We start from the raw sequence: 25,388 nt of genomic DNA on the forward strand, positions 1-25,388 counted from the left end.
GCCAGAAGTGGGAAAAGCTACTAAAAAGCCTTTGACACATTCTGCTGCTGACAGACACTTGTACGAGCACTTTGTTATTTTATATGGCGCATTTCCTTTGCAATTTAAGTTTTATTTTCATTTTTTTCTCTCGTTCATGTTTTAACGCTGCAGTATTATTCTGCAGTAGCAGGATACAGTAATATCCTTTAGTTAGAGTATCGGTTCTTACCAGTCAAAATTACAAAAAATTAACTGAAAACTTAATCAACAAAAATTTCCCGGAAGTCTAAAAAATTCCTGGGTTTTTCCCGCTTTTCTCCCGATGAAAAAATTCCTGGGTTATTCCCGGATCTCCCGGTTGTCCCGGGTTGTAGACACCCTGATATATTAATTGCAGTTGAAGTAAATTTTGAGTTTTGTGTACTTTGTGTGGTGAAAATTGGAAAGTCAGTTTGAGAGCCCCCACCAACAATTTTGCTTGTTGAAGATAAAGTTATCATAACTGCTCTTATTCTTAAAAATAGAAAAATTATTACCTCTTAATGAGTATAAAAATCCTATTGCAAGTGATGTTCATTTATATTTGTACTATGTGAAAAGTAACTATTGAAACAGGACGATGTCCATGTTCATTTTTGGTTTGGTAGTGTCTTTCACAACATTTGACGATGAGATAATTTATATATGACAAAGTATTACTGTTGAGACGAGATAAAGCTGTTAACTGTTCCTGTGAGAACTTGCGTATACCTACTAGTTCTAACTGTTAGCGTTACTGTACCACTTGTCTGATTATGGTAGAGTTCATTGCACTACTTTGAAAAAGAAGTAATGTTAGCTTTCCTTTATCATAGCTCTATACATGTTATATAAAAGTAATGTCTCACATTACTATGCCTAATTAGGCTGGTGACCATTTTTTATTTCATTTAAGTAAACTTGGTTACTTAAAACATTTGCCAAATTTCAATCTTTAGCTTTCTGATTTCTTCTGTAGCACTGATTTCAGGTTCAATAAGCCAAACCCATTAGGTAACTCACGGTCAATTTTACTTAAATCCTCCTAGAGGGTAACATTTACTGCATCGTAATACCATATTTTGTAATACACATTGTATGTTGATATAATACGCGATGCAGTATAGTGTTATAACACGATTGCCTCATAGATGCTGTCATGCTGATAAAAACGATCATCGTCTCTGGACTGTTCCTCTTGCATGCAGTATGTAATGTTGTAAAATGTGTTCATATCCTTCTGCATTTAGTGTTTCCTTAAGCACAATGAGGGGACTACACCATACCTATGAAGAACGCCCCCATACTGTAACTAACACTACCTCTACGATTCACTTTTGGCAGTATGCTAGTGGCAGGTTACAGTCTCCATGCATTCATCGAACCCAAACCCTTCCATTGGATTGTCACAGGACATAACATGATTCAGTACTCAAAATAACTCATTATGAGTCATCCACTGTTCAGTGATCACTTTTCATGCCCCCTTAAGCGTCTCTTGAGATTGACTACAGAAATGTGTGGCTTATAAGGAACTGCTCAACCACTCCACCCATTCTTTTCAACTCCCTATGCACAGTTATTGTGATAAATGGCCTACTGGTAGCATTTTGGTACTCACAAGTGATTTCTTTCACTGATTTTATGCCACTTTTTACACTAACACTTTGCTATGCTGGACAGTCCACATCTGTTAGTACTGATCTTGGTTAAGGTGCGGTTGTTCTTCCACATTTCCACTTCACAATCACATCACTAACAGTTGACTTGGGCCACTTTAAAAGGGTTGAAATGTCCCTGTTGGATATGTTACATCCAATGAGTAGTCTTTGTTTGAAGTCACTGGTCTCTCCTGACTGACCCATTGCTACTGCGCTGACACCACAATACTCCATACCACTATTTATACTGGTGGGCCAGGCTCTCATAACATCTACTGGTCAATTCGGCATTGCATAGAGGTGCTTGATACTTTCAGTCAAATAATGTATGTGAAATGTTGTTTATTCATCCCGTTAGATATAATTTTCAACTCATTCAATTTGACGTCTACGAGACATGTCAGGTTTTACAATAAAAACATGTTTAGAAGAAATATAAAAGAATACATTATTTTATAAGAATTTATGAGACACAGATACATAAATACTCATTATAGTTTACAGTACACAAAAATAGAATATGTAATTGACAAACTGTCAAAGACACTGCAGATTAGGGACTACACTTTCCATCAAAACATAAAAACTACCTTCAGGCTATAAGGATGCAGACTCTGTATGTCAATTTTATATGTAAATGAACAGACACACACCCAATAAAATACTTCACGGTATGTGACCACATTGTCAACACATAAAATTCTCTGATGTTTTGCCCACTATTGCAAATGGTGTTTTGCTTACTGCTGAACAAGAAAAACTTTATTTCTTTTATACTAGTGGAAGAAACTGTTTTCATAAGCTGCTGTTGTATTGAGAATGAGGAGGAGGGGTGTTAGACATCCTTTATTGCCATTTGGTTGATTTCTTATTATTGGTGGAAATAGAAATCCTTGACTGATGCTTGTGCTATTTCTTTACATTGGTGAAGAAACGGGCAGCAGTTACGATGTAGCACTGTTTACTTAATGCCTAATGCCGGCTGAGGTGTGCCAGTACTCTGCATACCTACTGCCACTGTGGTCTCCTGCACATGTGTGTGTATTACTTTGTGAGAGATGTTGGTTGCCCTGTAGTGCTGTTACTGCTGGGAGCCATGATGCTGAAAGTCTATACCCATTTTCTTTATTCATGTCCATGAGCTGCTTGGCTACTTCTAATACCTCTCTAATCTTCCTCCTCAAGGTAAGAGGCTGTTTTGCCAGTATGTTAGTTTATCTGTATTGGAAATATCATCTGTGGTGCATTGTCTTAGATGAATGTATCTCTGATGTTCAGTTATCTGTGTGCTAATCAGTTGCCCTGTCTCAGCGATATATGCCGGTCCACACTCGTAGCTGATTTCATTGACTCAAGCAGTATGTAGCTCGTCAACTGCATCTGTAGACACAGATATATTTACTGGCCCTTGACATTTGAAGATTGTTAGTTATTTGGATCATTTTTACGAGTATCTTCCAAGGGACTGTGCAATAGTTTGGGTCCCGTGGCATGTACCTGTTGGAATACATGGCCTGCAGTCAGTATCCAACAGTCAGATGATTAATATATCGGTTTTAATATAATGATGTCATGTGCTCTCTATCTCAACTACAGTATAAGATATTGTTGCTTTCACTTTAGGTTAGGTTGAAAGATAATTTGGTTGTGAGAGAGTGAAGCCAAGGAATGTGAACGCAAAACTGTGGGTAACTGACTGATCTGTTACATTGTCTAAAGTTTGGTATCAGATGGCAGACAATACCTTGGATATAAGTTGGAAGAGACAATGAATGTGAATACAAAATTTTAGTTGTGATGACAGACTGATGTGTACCATCACCCAAGAACTACTAATGTTTCAAGATGGTAATTTTAATTGCATAATCAAAGATGTTTTTACCTGAAAATACAGTTTGTTCATAATGCTACTGTTTTATATCACAGGTTTATTTCTTTTCATGATAAAAACATTATGCTGTAGGTACATCACTGTTGACTGAGAATCAGTTGCAACTTTGTCATCTTAATTATAGCTATCTATGTTGGTAGGCGCTTCTACCAATGAATAACATAAAAGCTTGAGTAGCCCTTAGTTTTAACTATGGCTATTTTTCTTGTTTAGTTCAAACAAAATAGAATTTTTAGGTAGAGATTATCTTTTTTCTTTATTTTTTTAAAGAAACAAAAGTTGTGAGGCAGAGAGTAGGATACAGAGAGTAGGATACAAACCTTCCAAGTTGATGCAAATTGAATGGCTTCAGGGTGACTGTTTATTGAAGCTAACTTCAATGGGTGGTTGTGGTCTGTTTTCCTCACATTTGTGTTGTTGTTTTCATGATGATAAAGAGAATGGATAAAATGAAACCCATTGCAGACATACTGCCTACTCATTTTTAATAGCACAAAGGAGTCCACTAACCTCAACATCTCCATCTGACAAAGAGATTTTATTTATTTATTTATTTATTTATTTATTTCTTGTTCCGTAGATCCAGTTAGTGAGTCAATCACAAGGATATGGAACGTGTCAAATTGTACAGGTTTCAATTTAAACTTACAATAAATACAAGGGCAATTCAATGGAAAATTGTACATAGTTTAAGTAAGACATACTATAAATAAAGTAACAGATACAATGTCAGCTAGATAACATAACTACCATTTGACAGAAAAAGGAGTTTCAAATAAAGGTTAAAGATAAGAGCACAAAGTTAAATCAGATATTAGACCTACAAGAGTAAATACATGTACAGCCAATCTGTTGTTACAAAAAGTGCGCTAATGCCCAAATGCACAATAAAATCAATTGAACTACTTCTAGACACAATAAGTTTAGTGATGGTATACATTTTCTTTCAGGTATTCATCCACAGTATAATAAGATTTCTCTGTCAGGTAATCTTTGAGAACTTGTTTAAATTTTGGCAGTTCTGTATGAACACATTTGATATGTAGTGGTAGAGCATTGAACAGCTTAATGCTGGAGTAGTAAACTCCTTTTTGTACCAGAGTGAGACGTTTCATTTCTAAATGTAGATTGTTTTTGTTTCTGGTATTATAACCATGGAATTTACTGTTGTCTTGGTAGCTGGAATAATTTTTGCACACAAAGGTCAGCAAGGAAAAAATATACTGTGAGGCAGTTGTTAGGATACCTATCTTCCGAAACAAGTGCCTGCAAGAGTGTCTTTGATGGACCCCACACATTATTCTGATTGCTTTTTTTTGGATGGTGAAAACTTTTTTTGCAAGTGGTTGGTTCCCCCAGAATATGATAGCATATGACATCAATGAGTGGAAGTAGCCAAAGTAGGCAACCTTAATAGTGTCAACTTCAGCCACTGAAGAAATTACCCGTAATGCAAATGTTGCCGAGCTAAGTTTTTTACATAGATGAAGAATGTGAACCGACCAATTACATTTACTGTCTATGTAAGCACCCAGGAATTTTGTGTCTTCAACTTTCTGTATTGGTTGATCTCTACATTTTATGTTAATTTCATCGGGATTACTTTGTGATGTATGGAACCTCATATAATGAGTTTTATCTGCATTGAGCGAGAGACCATTTGAGGAGAACCAATTTAAGATGTCATTAAAAACAGTATTTGTAGTTTTTTCAAGATCATGATCAATCAAATCGTCAATTAGAATTGTGGTATCATCGGCAAACAGGGTAAATTTGCTGTTTGTCTCAGAACAAAGAGGAAGATCATTAATAAAGATGAGGAAAAGCAGTGGGCCCAAAACGGAGCCTTGAGGCACACCACACGTTATCGTGCCCCATTCAGACGAGGCAGGTTCTCCAGAAGAGCCATTTAGCATTACAGTCTGCTTCCGATCCTGTAGATAGGATTGTAGCCACAAGCCAACAGTACCACCTAAACCATAGTATTCTGCCTTTTTCCAAAGAATCTGGTGGTTTACACAGTCAAAGGCTTTCGTAAGATCACAAAAAATACCCACTGGAGACATTTTTTTGTTAATGGCTTCCAAAACTTGGTTGCTGAAAGAGAATATTGCCTGTTCAGTACAAAGACCGGCACGAAACCCAAACTGATTTTTGCTTAAGATACTGTGGATGTTGAGATGGTCTACAATCCTCCTGTGCATGAGTTTTTCTAGAATTTTTGAGAAGGTAGTTAATAGGGATATTGGGCGATAGTTTGTAACAATGCTTTTATCCCCTTTTTTAAAGAGAGGAATCACTACAGCCAACTTAAGTCTGTCAGGGACAATCCCATCTTGTAGGGATGCATTGAATATGTTGCATAAGACGGGACTAACAAATTTATAACAGTGTTTCAGTATTTTACTAGAAATATTGTCCACACCAGCAGAATTTTTATTTTTTAATGATCTAATTACTCTTATGACTTCGCTTACAGTAACTGGAGGTAAGGATAACTGTGGGATTCTGTTGCTAATAGCTTTCTGTAAGAGGGACAATGATTCTTCCATAGAACCATTACAGCCTGTCTTCTCTGCTGCTCTCAAAAAGTGGTTATTAAATATTTCTGCAACCAACTCAGGTTTCTTTATGATACTGTCCCCTGTATTAATCTCTACCTGAGACATGTTCCCTGTTGTCCTGCCAGTTTCCCTCTTTATTACATTCCATATAGTTTTAATTTTATTTTCTGAGCTTTCAATTTCTGATTTTATGCACATACTTTTAGATTTATTTATAACCTTCTTGAGAATGCTACAGTAAAGTTTGTAGTGTTGTCGTTTCTTTGGATCATTACAAGTCCTGAGAGAACTGTATAACATCCTCTTTGTTCTACAAGATGTTATTATCCCTGTAGTGATCCAAGACTTCTTGGCATTGCCTATATGACTATTTCTAACTACTTTTTTGGGAAAGATGGACTCAAATACAGACATGAATTCATTTAAAAATGAATTGTACTTTTTGTTTACATCTGTTTCCCTATAAACTCGGCTCCAGTCTATCTCTTTTAGGCTATCATTGAATTTTTTAAGGCCCTGTTCATTTATTATTCTAAAAGATTTCCAAGAATGCTCGGAACTGTTGCACACACTGATGTAATTGAGCCTAAGCAATTGACCACCATGATCAGAAAGGCCAGTGATTGGATTTACAGTGATCTCATTCCATGTAGACTTATCTATAAATATATTATCTATCAGACTTTTACTGTTAACAGTAATCCTAGTTGGGAAATCTACTATTGCCATCAGATTATAAGACTCCATTAAATGTACTAAATCAGCTTTACTATTGCTCTCATTTAGGAAATCAACATTAAAGTCACCAGTAATTATCAAGTTCTTGGACTTTGAGTACAGAATGGATAATAAAGAATCTAAGTGCTTAAGAAATACATTCAAATTCCCTGAGGGAGATCTATACAGTGCTAACACTACAGCCGTGAAGTCATTTACAGTAATCTCAACACCACATACTTCAATTTGTTGCTCTATACAATGGCTCTTTAAATCTAATGCATTGTAAGATATGTTGTTTTTTACATAAATTACCACTCCACCTTTTTCCATGATGGTTCTAGAGTAATGCGTTGCCTGACAGTAACCACTTAGTTGCAACCTTTCAATATCCTTCACATGATGTTCACTAAAACATAATACATCAGTATCTTTTATTCCTTGTGGCTCCTCTAACAGAACAGTAATGTCATTTACTTTATTACCAAGTCCTCCCACATTCTGGTGAAAAATCGTCATTTCTTTGGAATTAGAGATGTCCCAGTGATGCAATCGACTTTTTGGAACTATCTATATGGTGATATAGGTTAAGATTCCAGATACCACACACTGCAGCCATTCACCCTGGTGGGCCCTCGTTTGCGAGTAACTGATGGAAAAAAAAAAAAAAAAAATTGGAACTTTGTGCGGTACTCAGTGGCATTCAAAAAGCTGCATTACATAGTCCGGTTGCATGGTGTAATAGATAGGATAACAGCATTGGATGCAGGAGGTTATGGGTTCGAATTTCCTCAGGTTCAGTACTTTTTTTTTTTTTTTTTTTTTTTTTACTGAAATGACTTTGATCATAATTTTTATTCATTTAATTAGTTTAAATGTAATTTTTTAATCCCATTCCTTTGTCACATAATTTTAATCATAATATCAACTTCTTCATTTGCCCTCATTTTTCTTCCTGTCATTCTTTCTCTGCTTGAAATCTTTGTTCATATGTTTTTAATTAATTTTATGTATTAATTTTGATTTAATTTCTTTTGTTTTGTCACTCTGTTTTTTCATCCACGTTATATCTATTTCTCATTTTGCTTGAATCTTGTTTAAATTATAAACCTGTCTTTCATTTAAATTTTCATCTGCATTATTTTGTCCATAGTGGAGTAGGTATTTAGGTTATGTTTTAAATATTTGCATGAAGATTACCATGGAAAAAAAAGTACACCTGGTAACAAAAATACATTTTTTGCACCATTGCACAAATAGTAATAGGTTATTTCATCTTTTGTTTCCTAACTGATATCAGACTTTTCAAATAACTGAATATTATAATATAATAGAGGGAAACATTCCACGTGGGAAAAATATATCTAAAAAGAAAGATGATGAAACTTACCAAACAAAAGCGCTGGCAGGTCGATAGACACACTAACAAACACAAACATACACACAAAATTCTAGCTTTCGCAACCAATGGTTGCCTCGTCAGGAAAGAGGGAAGGAAAAGGAAAGACAAAAGGATATGGGTTTTAAGGGAGAGGGTAAGGAGTCATTCCAATCCCGGGAGCGGAAAGACTTACCTTAGGGGGAAAAAAGGACAGGTATACACTCGCACACACACACATATCCATCCACACATACACAGACACACGCAGACATTTTACAAATGTCTGCGTGTGTCTGTGTATGTGTGGATGGATATGTGTGTGTGTGCGAGTGTATACCTGTCCTTTTTTCCCCCTAAGGTAAGTCTTTCCGCTCCCGGGATTGGAATGACTCCTTACCCTCTCCCTTAAAACCCATATCCTTTTGTCTTTCCTTTTCCTTCCCTCTTTCCTGACGAGGCAACCATTGGTTGCGAAAGCTAGAATTTTGTGTGTATGTTTGTGTTTGTTAGTGTGTCTATCGACCTGCCAGCGCTTTTGTTTGGTAAGTTTCATCATCTTTCTTTTTTGAATATTATAATAGATAAATATAATTAAACTCACATTAAAAAAAAATTCTGATTGTAAAAAGGACGATATAAAGAAAAATGAAACAAATGAAAAAGTTCATATGGTGATTAAAATTATGTGACAAAGGAACAGAAATAAAAAAAACTGAGTGAAAGAAATTATGAAGATAATTTGAAGAAAGATAAAAGAAACTTATGGCACCTGACATTTGAACCTTTTTTGTGTAATGTATATAAACTTTTATTTACAGAATAACATACCAGATTTTGACAAATCACTTCACCTGTTTCGCATTTCAAAGACAACTGATCATTTTGGTATTGTCCAGGTCTTTGGTTTATGAGACTCTTTAGTTTGTGACTGTCCCTTGAACTGAGTTCAGTAGTGTTTGCTTATGCATTTTAGTACATTAGATTGCCTTTTCTGTGAAAATGGAAATGCTACATTTATCATTTATTTATATAGAGCAAATGGAAATCAGAAAACATTTGGATGCAATAAGGAGCTGAACTACACATAAAAAAAAAGAAAAATAATAACAGTAGAATCTCTTGTTACTTATCCCTTGTTTGACTACAGTGGTATTTTATGTTGTATATGTTTTGTATTTGAGGCCGTATGGTAATGGCCATATGGTAATGGCAATTAATGTTCTGTGCATTGTTCTTATAGGTTTACTAGCACATAGAGGCAGTATAATTCTTGGTTACACTGTATGGTTCAGACTGTTTCTGAATTTAATATGGTGTGGTATTTTAACTACTTACATGAAATGTCTAAAAAAGGGGAAGCAAGAACACATAATATTAGGTCACATAAGAAGAAGGAAAGGTACATTGAGAAGGAGAATTTATTTTAACTTTTAATGTTTGATTTTCCTGCTATTCATGATTATGTTGAGTAGAGCGACCTTTTACATATATGCACATTTCATCTATACAAAAGAGAGAGAGAGAGAGAGAAAAACAAATCATGTTACATTTAGACAAACTGAGTAAGAAATAACACAATGGGGTGCAGTGGGAAAAGCAAAATATAGAATAAATTTTATAAAAGTGAGAAGCAAGAATAGGAGAGACAGAGCAGAGAGAGAGGTAGGTAGTTACGGTGAAAGAGAGGGCACATTTAAATATGTAAACATTAACTGATTTCAGTGGTGCACACTAATTGATTTCAGTGCACAGTTGTAATGATAGCATGATAATCACTGTTTGGTACAAGTTGTGTTTGCACACAGATGAGAGTAAACACACAAAAAGGATTATGATGATACTGCCAGAAGAATTTTGAATGTGAGAAACATAAAAAAGGAAACACTTTTTGCTATCATTTTATTGCACTTTGAAACACACCTCATAATTCATAATGCTTGTGGGATGTGGGAGGGGGTTGACGGCGGTGACGAGGATGTTGGGTGTAGGGGTCGACAGTGGCAGTGACGGCGGCAGTCAAATGACGTTGCAGCAAGCATCCCTGAAGGTGGGGGTCAGTGGTATCTCCAGGAAGTTGTGGAAAGTCTTGCTGTATTCGGCATGTTGTTTTGCCCTCATGTTCTTCCCACAAGTCCATAAGGAATTGCACTCGCCAATGGTTTTTTTGTGATGACTGTGTGGGCCGTCAAAGCTAATATTCACACTGTGGCCATGTGCTTTTGTCTGGGGAACAGTTTTGCTTCAGAGACAGTGAGTGCTGTAACTTGTATATTGCGTGGATCACTCCTGTTTATGTGGATTACCACTTTTTTGCATGTCGCCCATATATTACTGCTTGCCCTGCTAAGGAAACAGTGTTCTGTAGTGCCCTTTTTGTTGCACATTTCACTGTTGGTTGATTTTCTCATATAGATTAGGGCCAGCATCTCATTTGTTGGTATGATAGTGTGCACAACCTTGTACCACATAGATTTGGAGTTTTCTGGTGTTGCCCATTGTATGATGTTTTTCCAGACTACTACCTAGTTGAGGTCTCGTAATTTTGTCTCGATTCTTGTCTCGCTTGTGTGCCCTCTCAGTGCACTTAGATGTTTTTTGCTATTCTTAGTTGTGTGTTAGCTACAGTGGGGAGCGCGAAGCTCTTGTTGAGTGTCAGTTGACTGATGTTACACACCTTGAAGGGGATATGGCTGGTGTCTGCAGCACATCCTCTCAACATGGCCTATAGGTGTTTATTAGGCAGGCCATGATGCTGTTTGCATTCTTATTTCCATTTGCATTGCTCTGTGGAGCAACAATGGTGCACACTTCATTTTCACTTTGACTAATCCCAGCCCTCTTCCTCCTTCCTCAGTGAGCACATCATACTTTGAAGATCTCCCGCATCCACAACAGCTCATAGACTACCCCTTGGATCACTCTTGCAATTTCTCTTGGTGCACGTAGTATCTGTGCCATATACCAGGCATCTGACAGAACTGTCGTGTTGATCAGTTCCACTCTTTTTCCCAGTGATAGGTTTCCGTTCACATGTGTGAAGGGTTTTTTGCCAGATGCTGCCATCTTTAGTACACATTTTCGTATTTCTATCCTGAGTATTTTATGGATGTTTGTTATTCAGTATCACTGCCTGTTGATTGTTACACTCACATTAGCAATGGGGGGCAGCACTGTTTACTTAGGATTCATCCTTATCCCTGATGCAATATGAAATGTTTTCATGATTGTCTCAATTTTGTCAATATCCTCCTCATTGTTGATGAAAATTCCCACAGCATTGGCATAGGCTAAGCATGCGACCATATGTGGTCCTATGTGGTAACCATTTAAAGTGGCTGCCAGTTTCCACAGGAGTGGGCCAAGTGCAGCCGTGAAAAGGGCCATGGACAGTAGGCAGCCTTGTCTTGCAGACCTCCCTAATTTAATTCTTCTTAATGTCCACCCATTTATGGATGTAGTTGATGTGGCATTCGTTAGGAAATTTCTTGTGATTTGAGTAAATCTGTAGCCAAATCAGAATACTGTCAGCATTTGAAGTAGGTACCAGTGGCTGATCCTGTTGGGAGCCTTGTGAAAATCATTAGAAATTATTGCTGTCGTCACTCTGGTGGTTGCGGCAAGCACAATGCTGTCTCTGTATGTGCAGGCAGAATTGAAAATGCTCCTGCCATGTACAGCACACATTTGCCTACGGCTAATGGCCTTTATTAATGCTGTATTGATGTTGTCTGCGAGCATTTTGTAGCAATTTGTAATCTGTATTCAACAGCTTTATACATCTGAACTCCTCAATCTGTTTCGCTGCCTGTTTATTTGGGAGCAGAATTACTGTCCCATTGAAGAATGAGGCTGGTATTTCTGCCCCATTTAAGATTTCATTTACTATTTCACTTAAGAAACCACCTAATAGGTCCCAGAGTTGGCTTTAGAATTCCTTGGGGATGCCAAAGGCATCTGGTGCTCTGCCATTTGCGCTGCCTTTGAGGATGACTCTCACCTCATCCTCAGTAATGCTTTCAGTCAGTAGCACCCAGTCTGCACTGCTCAGGATCTGATGTGTTTCCAGTAGGATGTCTGCCATTTTGATGTCGGCTGTCTCTTTGCTTCCGAAGAGGTCACCAAAGTGATTTTCTACATGGTGTAGGATTTTTTGTTTAGTAGACAGCTTGTTTCCATAATGGTTGCAGAGTTTAATGATGAGCTTGTTGTTTGCACATTGTCTTTCTCTGTGTGAGTGCTGCACAGTGGCAGGCTTATCTTCGATGATGCCGTGTTTCTGGCTGTGAGCAATGACACCTTTCATTCATTGTCATTTGATGTTGAGGAGATGTGCTTTCAATACTCCCATATATGTCAGTTACTGAGGGTTGTCTGAAGGGCATTTAGGGCATCTTTTAGACTGAGTGCATGGGACTCTGCCATGATTTTTCTCCAGAAAGCTTTTCCCGCACTGTATCTAATCAGCAATCTTCTGATGGCTGGCTTGCCATGTTCTACCCACCATCTACAGTGGGGTTGTATGAATCTCGTCTTTCTGAACATTCTCCTATTATCTTTGTGATTTCAGAGTATCGTGTTCATTTTCCGTCTTCTTTTCTGACCAGTAATCTATCTTCTTGGCTGGTGGATTTTGGTATCATATGCACAGTGATCAGAGAAGATCACTGGACAGACTTCTACTTGTGATACAGAGGTGGCCAACTCTCTGGTCACATACACGTTGTCTAGTCTGCTTTTCCCCTGTTGTAGTGGAATGTGAACTCTTGTGTTGTCCCTGTTGTACAGACACCATGTGTCGATGAGCTTCAGATGCCTTATCAGCTCTTGCAGCTTTGCACATAGATTTGGCTCTGGGATCTGATCTGGCGCTACAACACAATTAAAATCTCCCTAGCACAATGTTGGTGTTGTGCAGGAGGAGTTCGGAATTGCATTCACTGAGGAACTGACTTCTGGCATTCTTGTTATTCATTCCCGATGGTGCATATATGTTTATGAATAGCGTTCCTGCAATTTCTACCACCAAACCATTCTTGTTTATCTTTAGTTTTGACTCTCCTGTTTCAATTTCTTCTCTGACGACCATGATTGCTGTCCCTTGTTGGGTTTCAGCATCAATGTTACTGTAAATGTGATAGTCCAGTACCTCTTCTCTTTGCACTGTTACTACCTCTTGTAGAAGAATTATGTCTGTTGTTCTGTGCTGTAAGAAGTCTGAAAGAGCCTCTAATTTCACTGAGAAGTTCATTCGGTTGACACTGCATCACAGGATCATGTGCACTGTTTTCCTGCGAATTTACAGTGGTAGGCATTAGGCACTTTACGGGCATAGGTCGGGTGTTTGCTGTGGTCAGTCCAGCAGTAGGACCACATCCTTGGGTTGTTTGTGGTCTTTTTGTATTTGTGGGTGCTGCGTCTGACACTTCTGCATCGCTTGTATCCATCGATTTCACATTTTCTTGGGTTTTAGTTTTTGCCAGCTTTTGCTGTTCTACATTATTCTCTTTTCTCTCATCATCAGACTCTTTCAGTATGCATGATATTTTGTTTACTGATTTCTTGATCTTATTTCGCACATCTCGCTGAATGTCTGCGGTATGTTGCAGCTGGGTCTGGCCCGCTGGCTGGTCACAGCTGTTTCCTGGATGGGGGCACCAACCTCTGTGATCCTCAGCCACTGGGCAGCAGAGGAGGGAGCGGGGGCCTGGGCTGGTTTGCCCTCCACTGAGTGCTGCTCACCCTCTAAGTCGGAGCTGAGCTTTCACTTCTCCCCCACACTGGCCAAGGCCAGAGAGACAGGCTGGGCCTCTTTGCACGTGGCTAACAGTGCTGTCGCTACGGTGGTGGCTACGGCTATGGTTAGCTCTTCATTTGCACATGGTTCTTCACCTGTTAACACTCCAGTGTAGCCATTCTGTTGTGGAGCAGTCTTGCTTTCCGTGCATGGCAGTTGTGCCGGTTGTTTGCTCCTTGGGCAGTTTGCTGGCATGTGCTCTATGGAACTACTTACTGAGCATGTCTGGGGCTAGCTGCTGTACTGCATGACCCCCTGTGTCCTCCTATCATTAGGGGAGGTGGCACATACTTATTTAACGCAATTTAACATACCTGATGCCAGAGTCCACCTCGAACCAAAGTCCTGCACCTCAGAACCCACAACCTCCTGCATGTGAATCTGTTATCTTATCCATTACACCACACAACCAGACTATATGATGCAACTTTCGTAACACTATTGAGTATCACACAAAATTCCGACTCTTTTGTCATCAATTACTTGCAAACAAGGGCCCACCAGGGCGAGTGTCTGCAGTGAGTGATAGATGGGATCTTAAACTACATCACACCCTAGATAGTTTCAGAGTTGAATGCAGTGCTGAGGACCTCTCCATGTGAGAGACAGATCACCATGAACTGTGCCATAAAGTCTGACAACTCTGAGGGGTGATATGAGATATAACCCAGGACATTGACACAGTACTTGTATCGGTATTCTGTATTTCATATACATACTTTAATTTTTACTGTCTCAGCTAGTAGATCTGGTAATTAAATGTGAATACTGGTATGATGGAATTAAGAATTATTCTAAAGTTAGTTCTGAATGTCATATTTTAACGTTTTGAGTTTTATAATGAGCTCTCTCACAATAATAAATGATTTATCATGTGCAGTTGGTTCAGAAGTACTACATCTAAATATAAAACATTTTTATAACATACTTATCCTTTGCAAGGATGAATTGCCTTTCCACTTCATAGAGTGTCTGTTTGTGTCTTTTTTCCTGCTCAGCAATCTCTTTTTCTTGAAGGCTGAACTTATTCATTAATTCATCTCGTTGAATTCGAAATTCTTCCAATGAATTCAGCTTTCCATCTGAAGAAAAATAAACACTTTTTATAATATCTCTTCGTAGTACTGGAAGGGATTACAAGGCAGAAAATCAACTGATTTAGCACGCTCTCCATGTTAAGATGTTTTGTTTTTAGGAAACCTGATAACTGGATCCTTAGCAGGTGTACTGTTTTACATATGGGATGAGAGTGATTAAAACACATATACATTTACAATTATTAATGAAGAAATTCAAAACTATAAAAGAAAGCTCATACTTCGTTAACTGTTACACAAACAGCCAAAATTTTAAACAATTGTTCTGATAAACATTGCCTCTTTTCCACTAATTGTAAGGAGGAAGTATTTTCTGGACCATTTCATGCACTGGGCACATTTTCTGAATGTTTTGATATGGATGCTGATAACAGCCAAAAGTTCTTCCATTGATCAATTTTCAATCACACCAGTGCCTCAGATTCATATAAAGTTCTTTGTTGATGACTGTAAATTAATTTGCTAAGAAGATTATAAAGATATGGTGAAGTTTCTGTCTGCCTGTGATTACTTGGAGATCTCCATATAAATTGCTCTAAAATGTGGTGCTTATTTAAAAATGAACAAAACATTTATCCCAAAATCTAACATGTATAACAATGAAAATAATCAATTACTGACAATATAATGTACTTGGATAGATAAAAATACACTCACAAAGTGGCAGCAGGAAAACACACACAAAAAATAAGGTTATACTTATGCAAGCTTTCAGAGTAAGTGGCTCCTTCTACTGGGTTGGAGGGGTAGGAAGAGGGGTGAAGGAAAAGGACTGGAGAGGTTTAGGAAAAGGGGTAGATTTTGGAAAAGTCACTCAGAACCATGGGTCAGGGGAGACTGACCAGACTGGATTTAAGGGCCCATCCAATAACTCTCCCCTGACCCACGGTCCTGGGTGACTTTCCCAAAGTCTACCCCTTTTCCTAAACCTCTCCAGTCTTTTTCCTTCACTCTACTTCCTTCCCTGAAAACCATTCTACCAGAATAAGGAGCCACTGGCTCCAAAAGCTTGTGTAAGCATAATCTTCTCTTATGTGTGTTTTCCTACCGCCACTTGGTGAGTAGATTTTTATCTATCTGATTACAAAATTAATGCATGATTACTCTGGATTTCTTGCTGATTATACTGCTCACAAGTCCCAGCAACATATTAAACCTGATGCTACTGCTTGCCCCTGGTAGATTCCTAATGTGTACAGCCCCAAATGATTATTTGTATCTTTGTTGTCTATGGGAGATGGCACACCCACCACACTGGAAACCTACTATGGAGAGCTACTGTATCTGGGTGCTCTACTGAAAACTAGTGTATATGTAAAGAGGCTGGTTTGGGAAACCATCAACAATGTAGTACACGCTGAAGTATTAAAATTTAAACTTAAGTTTATTCTTATTCCCGATAAATCCCAGTTACGGCAGCACTGCAAGCCAGTGATAAAGCCCATTCAATACACTGTGTCAATTCATTACTTTTAATCGCACATCGTCAAATGGAAAATTAGACGTGCACAACCAGTCAATAATTTCTATCATAATCACACAGCACTCTCAAACTCACCAATAACAAGGGACCACCTCAGCATATCTAAACCTGAAACTCTCTCTCCTGGGGAAAACAAATAAATTTAAAAAATTAAAAGAAACCCTAGTCTTGCTACCAAACAATCGTAGCTGCAATAATAGTGTTAACACTAGAAGGACCGTACCAGTCAATCTGAATGGTATGCATTGTTGAACATTTAATAAGTAGCTTAGTTTTTATTTATGGGCCTTATTTTTCATGACTTTTAGTGTGCCTTGGTGGTTTATATTTTCTGTAGAAGACAAACAACTATTACAAAAACTGAACGAATTGTAAATATTTTTATCTTAAAGGACCGCAGCCCGTCATTCCGACCTTTGAGATACTTTCTACATTTCATGTCTATAGAGGTGTAACAATGGATTTTTTCATCTGCTTAGCTCATTTTACTTCATTGTTGTGATCTTGTTCCCTCTAGCACTTTATATTTTACTTTATTTAGTGGTAGAGTGGACATACTTTAGTTGCTGTTTTCTGTCAGTACACTGTTGTGTTCAGCAGAAGTTTAGCGCATTTTCTCATTATTATGGCATGCCAGTGTTTTCATTCAGTTTACCAGAGAAGTTTCTACAGGAGAAGGTATTTTTGAATGTGATGAGTTGGATGATATAGATGACAAATGAAATCAAATAATCATATGGCATTTATTGGCTGGAATATCCCCTTCGGGGTTCAGCTGCCGTATTGCAAGTCTTTGTAGTTGATGCCACTTTGGTGACTTGCATGTCAATTTTAGTTGATGCCACTTCGGAGACTTGCATGTCAATGACGATGAAAATGATGATGGAAGACACACAGCAACCAGTCCCCTGCCGGGAATCAAACCCAGGCCCCCTTGCTTGGTAGGCAATAATGCTATGGAGGCAAACATAAAGATGACAAAGATTATAAAGATACATACAACATCAGCCCCTTGAAATAGAACAAGGCAAATTATCAGAGTCGGAAGATGAGTACTCAGAACCTGTATAACAACATACAAATAACATAGTGCTTAAACATTCGATTCCAGTGGCACCACAAATTCCTACTCACAGCCGAGGAAAAAAAAACAAAAACAAAAAATCACATCTATCTCAGCATCTGGAAGTTTGAAGTACAGAGGCTGCAGCTGATGGAACAAAGTGGACTCAAATACACCAGCGCATGCACCTGGAAGATTAGGGCGTCACAACATGTTGGTAGAAACTCCTGGGCCAAAGTGTAATGCTAAGAAACATAATTGCAGGCAGTTACTCGAGTTCATGGTGAGTGTTGATAGACAATAATATTCTGCTGAACATAAAAAACTTTACAGAAATTAGAGCTCGAGTATTTCTCCAGGATGACAGTGGGTACTTGATAGTGCCCAATTAGAAGCTGCCATAGCTACAATGCATGCAAGTGGAGTGTATGGAGGAAAGATTTTCCCCCTGAAACTTGTGTGGTCTCAAGTGTGGGGGCCAGCATTTTTTCCTCGCGCTATGGGAAGAAACAAGTTCACAGAAGTCATGCAATTTTTAATATCTGATGACAAGTACACTCATGGCGAAAGACTCAAGACCAATGGCTTTGCAGCAGTTACTCCAGTCTGGAATTTATTTGTAGCTAACTGTATCCAGATCTATAAACCAGGTGCATTTATAAACATAGATGAGCAGCTCTATCCATGCAAAGCTCAGTGCTGCTATATACAACATGTGAGCAATAAACCAGACAAATGTGGTTTGAATTTCTGGCTTGCAGCAGATACCAGTAGTAAATATATGGTAACTGGATTTCCTTACTTGGGTAAACAAAGTGAAAGACCCACTAACATACCTGTGCAGAGCATGTTGTTACACAGCCCACATAACCTTACACTTCGATAAGAAGAAATATAACATGTGACAATTTCTTCACAGCCAAACATCTTGCAGAGCAGCTGAAGCAGGAGGACACAACCATGGCGGGTACAATGAAGAAGCCCCAAAGAGAAGTTCCTCCATCAGAAGACTACTGCCAGATCTTTGTATGACACTATTTTATACAAATCTGGCTATACAGCAATTACTTCCTATCAGAGGAAGACCAAGAAAAATATTCTTCTATCGAGCACAATGTACCAGTCAGTTGCAGATGACAAGCAAAAATGGAAGAAATTCCCTGAAAGTGTGAGCTTCTACAATTCCATAATGGGTGATATTCTGGACCAGATGTCTCATTTGTACAATGTCAAGTTTGGCAGCTGCAGATGACCTATGCATGTGTTTTTCAATGTCCTAGACCTTGTTAAGATCAGTGTCTGGGTGCTTCACAAGAGACAACTGGAGAAAAATTTATCAAAGGAATGTTTCTTTTCAAATTAGCAGAGGAACTCTCTTCTCTGTATGTAAAATCAAGGAAAGCCCTGTTCAAACATTCACTGCTATCACTGAAAAATATAAGGTACTGGTACGGAAGACCTTCCATATTGAATGTTGCAGATGTTCGAACAAAACTAAAAATCTGTGTGTGGAATGCTAGAAATTTGTATGTGGTCCATGTGCTGGAAGAGTTCAGTACATGTGTGCAAAGTGTTTTGACAAAGATGGTGGCTTTGATTGAAAAGATGTCATTGAGAGAAAAAATGTTATGTTCTCATTATTGCTACAGCAATTTGTGTCTATTTTTCTTTATTTTTCATACCAAATATATGTTTATGACCTGCATGAGGCTTTTATTGAGTACAAGTCATGCAGATAAAAATGTTATTACTGTATAATTATATGTTTATTTGTATTTGTAAGTTTAGTTTAAATTGATTTTGCATGTACAATGTATTCTGAACTTCGATCTTTTTCATTTAATTAATTATACTTTCTACAGAAATTTTTAAGCATAAAACATTTGTACAATAAGCATGACACACTACCGACCTTAAGAAGTAAAACTGAAAAGAAAGAAGAAAAACTTCACCGGTCAAAATGACTGGTAGCGGTCCTTCTAGGTAGTTCACAAATACCAGTCCTCCTAGTGTTAATTATGTTGTATCACATGTCTAGCCAAGACTGAATGATAGAATCCACCTTCTTCAGGATGAATAGATGCCCAACTGACTGATGGAATGCAGCCAGTTGTACCATTATGCAACAAGATTAAAGAGGAAAGCCTGTATCTTATACACATGTCTGACTAAAAATAATTTTTGCAGGATGGAAATTGACAGCTCACATACTTTGATGCATACTCAGTGTATATGGCTTGCTCCAGGAGTGCCTGGTGCCAGCTTAGCTAAACTACAGTTGATGCTGCTTAACATTCTTAGTTATAGAAGGCTTCCCATTTCATTGACTGCACAAATGTAGTGCAGAAGCTATCAAACAGAAAATTTATCAAATAACATGAGAAAAGGCCTGTCTGCACCCAGTGTCCTGCTACTGAGCCACTTTAAGACAATTTACTGCCTTTAAAGCTCCAGATTTAATATAGTGTACTAAAACTTGTGGTTTTACACAAATCTCCAGCTACCTTAGCACCATTTGTATTTGATGAACAATAGCTGTAATATCAGAAAGAGGATGGAAAATTTTAAAATTGTCCACAAATAACTACAAGATGCATGACTTTGATACCGCCGTTTGCCAATAGGTGGCGACAACTTAGCTTGGACCTCAGTCAACATAATCTCATTCAAACAGTAGTCTATTTGTGTCTACACCAAAAAGTTGCTCTTGATTGAAAACGTCGGTTTACGAGCCTGATTCTCGTCATTTGCGGGAGGTGTTACTGTTTTGTTTCAGTATGAAGAAAACACCGGCTGAGTCTCATCAAATGCTCTCAAGTACATATAGTAAGGATGCTATTAGTGAAATAAAGTGTCATGAGTGGTTTCAATGATTCAAGAACAGTAATTTTAACAGCATAGACTGGCTTAGTGGTGGAAGAGAGAATGTTTCTGAACATGCAGAATTGGAGACATTGCTGAGTGAAGACTCGCGTCAAACTCAAGAAGAATTGGCATGATTAGTGGGAGTGACACAGCAATCCATTTCCAAACACCTCAAGGTTATGGGCATGATTCAGAAAGAAGGAACTTGGGTCCCGAGTGAGCTGAAACCAAGAGATGTTGAAAAGTGTTTGTGTGTTTGTGAACAGTTGCTTCAGAGGCAAAAACAGGAGGGATTTCTGCATCAAATTGTGACTCTGGACAAAAAATGGGTTCATTACAATAACCCTAAATGCAAAAAATCATGTGGATATCCTGGCCATACTTTCATGTCGATGGTCAAACCAAGTATTCACGACTCCAAGATCATGCTCTGCATTTGGTGGGACCGTCTCGACATCATGTACTATGAGGTGTTAAAACCAAGAGAAACAATCACAGGTGCTCGTTATCGAATGCAATTAATGCATTTGAGCAGAGCATTAGAAGACAAATGACCACAATAAAGCGAGAGGCACGATAAAGTGATTTTGCAGCATGACAACACTCGACCCCACGTTGCAAAAGAGGTCAAAACATGTTTGGGAACGTTAAAATGGAAAGTCCTACCCCATCCGCCATATTCTCCAGATATTTCTCCCAGTGACTATCACCTGTTTAGATCAATGGTGCATGACCTGGCTGACCCACACTTCCGATCTCATGAAGAAGTCACAAATTGGATCGATTCGTGGATCGCTTCAAAAGATGAACAATTTTTTCAACGCGGGGTTCATACACTGACCAAAAGATGGGAGAAAGTAGTGGATAATGATGGAAAATACTTTGAATGATAAATGTGTAACCAATTTGTTTCATTAAAGCCTCAAATGTTGGGGAAAAAATGGCGGAAGCAAAGTTGTTCACCTTTTAACTAACTGACAACAGTTGTGGGCCCCACATTTTTAGTTAACCATGATCATCACTGCCTTCCATGGAACAAGACGCCAAGTGTTAAGGAATATTTCCTGAATCTACATTGGGTGGGCCTTAGTAGCTCCTTCAAGTCAAGGAATTAAGTAGCAATTGATCCTAGTTCAAATGCCTCCTGTATCAGCTGGTGGGGCTCACATTTTAATAAGTGTATGTGTTTCTGCAGTATTTCTCTGCCTCCAGAGCAAGATGATGATAGCCTATCTTTCTTTATTTTGGGTAGTCCCCTTCAGGTGTGAGTTCTATTATAAAAAGTAAGCCTTCAGATGTAAGTTCCATTATAAAAAGTAAGGATATGTCCTTTTGAGAAAGTATTTAGGTTCTTCAGTACATCATAATCCACTTCATGCAGCCAGGGCACTAAACCATGAGTTAAAAATGGCATGGAACTCAAATCCCAAATTTGCTGAACTGCAGCTCTAGTGGGATTTCTGACTCGACTCTCAGTAGCAAAAGTGGGTATAATCAGGGCTTGAATTTGATATTAGCTAGTATGACTAGTGATTATCTTAATGATTACCTGCTTCCAAAGTCAAAGTTGCTAATGCACACTAGTGCAGTGGTGCACATGTAGTTCCTGATCACCAGACTTTGAACCAATGCTCTTAGTTAAAATTCAAACATCTTCACAGTTTCTGAATATGAAAAATGAGGGCACAATACTGTTCATTGGGATCTGTCTGTTGGATGGTGATACACTCAAAAGCAATTTGCACAGAGCAGGCTTTGTACTGACACCAGTTTTCACCCCTTTCCATCTCTTTTTCACAACCATCAACAACACAAACATGATAATAAACTCGACATGCTCTCATCACAGTCATATGGACTGAACAGATACACGTAAGACGCAATACTCACACTTCATGAAGCAAAGGTTTCAGTGTACACAAGGAAGGAAAACCCATCCAGTTTGGCAACTGAACAACTTCTAGTCTCCTAGCCAACAATGCCATATAAATTTGCCTTTCATCTAAATGACTATCTGAGATGAGGTAGTGAGTACACAACTATCCAATATGGTCAATGCTGATGACATCTTCCCAAATGATGCCTCCTTTAACTTGTTATTCAGATGGACATAAAATGTGTAACCACCAGTGTAGTTCTATCATGCCTGCACAAGATCTTATTGCTCTTATTAAAACACACCCATAGCCAGAACCACAAGAATTACCAGTTCCTAGTGACACAACCATTTTGTAAACTCTTTATGGCTTGTTTGTTATTTATGACATTTATCTATTTGCTTAATTCATGTTGCTTGAGTCCATACAGTGATTTTATTTTAATTTTATTTATTTCTAGGTTTACTTAGTGTCACAAGATTAGGGTCATCGCGTGTTCTCTTATGTCTAACCAAGCATTCTGTATATTTTACATTACATTCATTATGGCATTATGATAACCATATTGTAAGTTATATTTAATATAGAACATAATGTTTAGAAATTACTAGGTTTAAGAAAGAAACACAGCTTACTTAAATTCATGAGAAGTACAACAATAAACACAAATAAAGAATGGTAGATTGAAACTACAAAAGCTAGCAGCTACTGTCATGAGAGTAGAGGTGGAAGATGAAGAGAAAGAGGAAAACTGCAAAACAGTATTATGAAAAGGATAGATTGCTACTCACTGTTAAGGCGACACACTGAGTTGCAAACAGGCATGATGAAAAGACTGTTACATATAATTTTTTGCCCAAAGCCTTCATCAGAAAAGAAAAACACACAAATTCACACAAGCAAGCACACCACACACACACACACACACACACACACACACACACACATCCTGTCAGAGGTGAGGGCGCAACAGATGGCAGGACAGTGCTGCCAGATGTAGTATTGGGAAGCTGTGGGGAAGGGAGAGGGGTGGGGGAAAAGGAAGTGGAAAGAAGAGGATCAGAGAAGGGGAAAAGCTTGGTGGATGTGCTGGCAGAGAGAAGCACACAATGAGGGTGAGGAGAGGTAAATTGTCAAGAAGTGATGGGACAGAAGGGCCGGAAACTGTTGGGGGGGGGGGGGGGGGAGGGTGTGGCGAAAGTAGGTTACTGTATGTTGGTGCCAGGATGATTTCAGGTGCAGAGAATGTGTTGTAAGGATAACTCCCATCTTTGCAGTTCATAAAAGCTGGTGGTGTAGGGGAGGATCCATATGGCCCAGGTCATGAAGTAGCCATTGAACTCAAGCATGTTAAGTACAGCTGTATGTTGTACCACAGGGTGATCCACTTTTTTCTTGGCCGGTTTGGCAGTGGTCATTCATCCTGGTGGGCAACTAGTTGGTAGCCATACTGATACAAAAAACGGAGCAATGGTTGCAGCAGAGCTAGTGTGTGAAGTGTGCTTGCTTGTGAGAATGTGCATGCATTTTTCTTTTCTGAAGAAAGCTTTGGCTGAAAAATTATAAGTAAGAGTATTTTCATCATGCCTGTCTACAACTCAATGTGTTACTTTTACAATGAGTAGCAATCTACCATTTTCAGAATATTATTGATACTCCAACTAGAGCTTCCCATTGTTTAAAAATTACAAATTGTAATTAAGGAAGATAAAGGAAAAGAAAGTGGGGAGACTGCCTAAGAAATGAAAATAGAAAGGAGTGTAACAGGGAGAAGCATTTGCTTTACTGTTTGACAGAGGGATAAATGGCAGCATATGTTAATATTAGGAAAAAAGTTACGAGTTTGACAGAAGGAAGTGCTTCACCTTCTTTTTAGTTACAGGTCACTGACTTGTGTACAGAGTGCAGGGTAGTTTGATCCAGAGGGGAACAGCAGCAAAAGACAAGGTGTTTTTGTTTTTTGGCTAGTTACACCTAGGATACTAGATAAGTGAGACCTTGTGTTTTGATTGTGGTGAGATAACAGGTATTTAATCTCTGATGTGAGACACTGGAGTGCCTGTGCACTGAGGAGCCAATGAAGCAGACATAGTGTATGGTAGTCACATAACTTGTCTGGCTGCAACCAACTTAACTGGACATATGAAGCACTGAAGGGGATATAGAAAGATTTTGCAGATGTAATGCATGCAAGCATTCACAGTTAGTACTAACTATCAGGTGTTCTCAGTACTGATGACATAGTGGATAACATGGCGATACTGGAGGTTCAAGGTTCAATAGAACAAGCGGTTCTACAAGTTTATGTGTTTTATCTTGTGTGAATATAACAGATCTGTCTTTCGACAACATCTTTGCCTCTGTACTTCCACCTTGACTGACATCTCTGCCCAAACTTTTTGCCTTTACAAATGTCTGCTTGTGTCTGTGTATGTGCAGATGGATATGTGTGTGTGTGCGAGTGTATACCTGTCCTTTTTTCCCCCTAAGGTAAGTCTTTCCGCTCCCGGGATTGGAATGACTCCTTACCCTCTCCCTTAAAACCCACATCCTTTCGTCTTTCCCTCTCCTTCCCTCGTTCCTGATGAAGCAACCGTGGGTTGCGAAAGCTTGAATTTTATGTGTATGTTTGTGTTTGTTTGTGTGTCTATCGACATGCCAGCGCTTTTGTTTGGTAAGTCACATCATCTTTGTTTTTAGATATATTTATCTTGTGTAAATATGTTCCAAAACTTTTTGAGGGCACAGAGGCAAGTGGACAACTTCCTGCTAGTGGCTACAGTATTTTCTGCCCAGTTGAGAAGCTCATCCAATGTTACAACCAACATGGTACTGAAATACCACAGCCACTTTGGATGTGGAATGTGTTAAATGTTATGATCAAATATTAGTCATATGTAAATTAGTTTACAGTTTAATACACAACAGATTCACAGTGAAAACATTACAGTAATGCAAAATATTAACAAAAAAATTTTATCATCTTCAGATTTAA

General features: G+C 38.4%; 1 protein-coding gene across 1 annotated transcript in view; it reads right to left on the reverse strand.

The window, feature by feature from the left end:
* The window catches only part of LOC124795609 (cilia- and flagella-associated protein 157-like), a 133,443-nt gene that overhangs the window by 76,495 nt on the left and 31,560 nt on the right, over nt 1-25,388 (reverse strand). The window contains exon 4 of the mRNA XM_047259680.1: nt 14,937-15,090. Coding sequence (XP_047115636.1) covers nt 14,937-15,090 — 154 coding nt within the window. The remainder of the gene's footprint in view (nt 1-14,936; nt 15,091-25,388) is intronic.

This window comes from Schistocerca piceifrons, chromosome 4, assembly GCF_021461385.2.
Source record: "Schistocerca piceifrons isolate TAMUIC-IGC-003096 chromosome 4, iqSchPice1.1, whole genome shotgun sequence".
NCBI classification, from domain to species: domain Eukaryota; kingdom Metazoa; phylum Arthropoda; class Insecta; order Orthoptera; family Acrididae; genus Schistocerca; species Schistocerca piceifrons.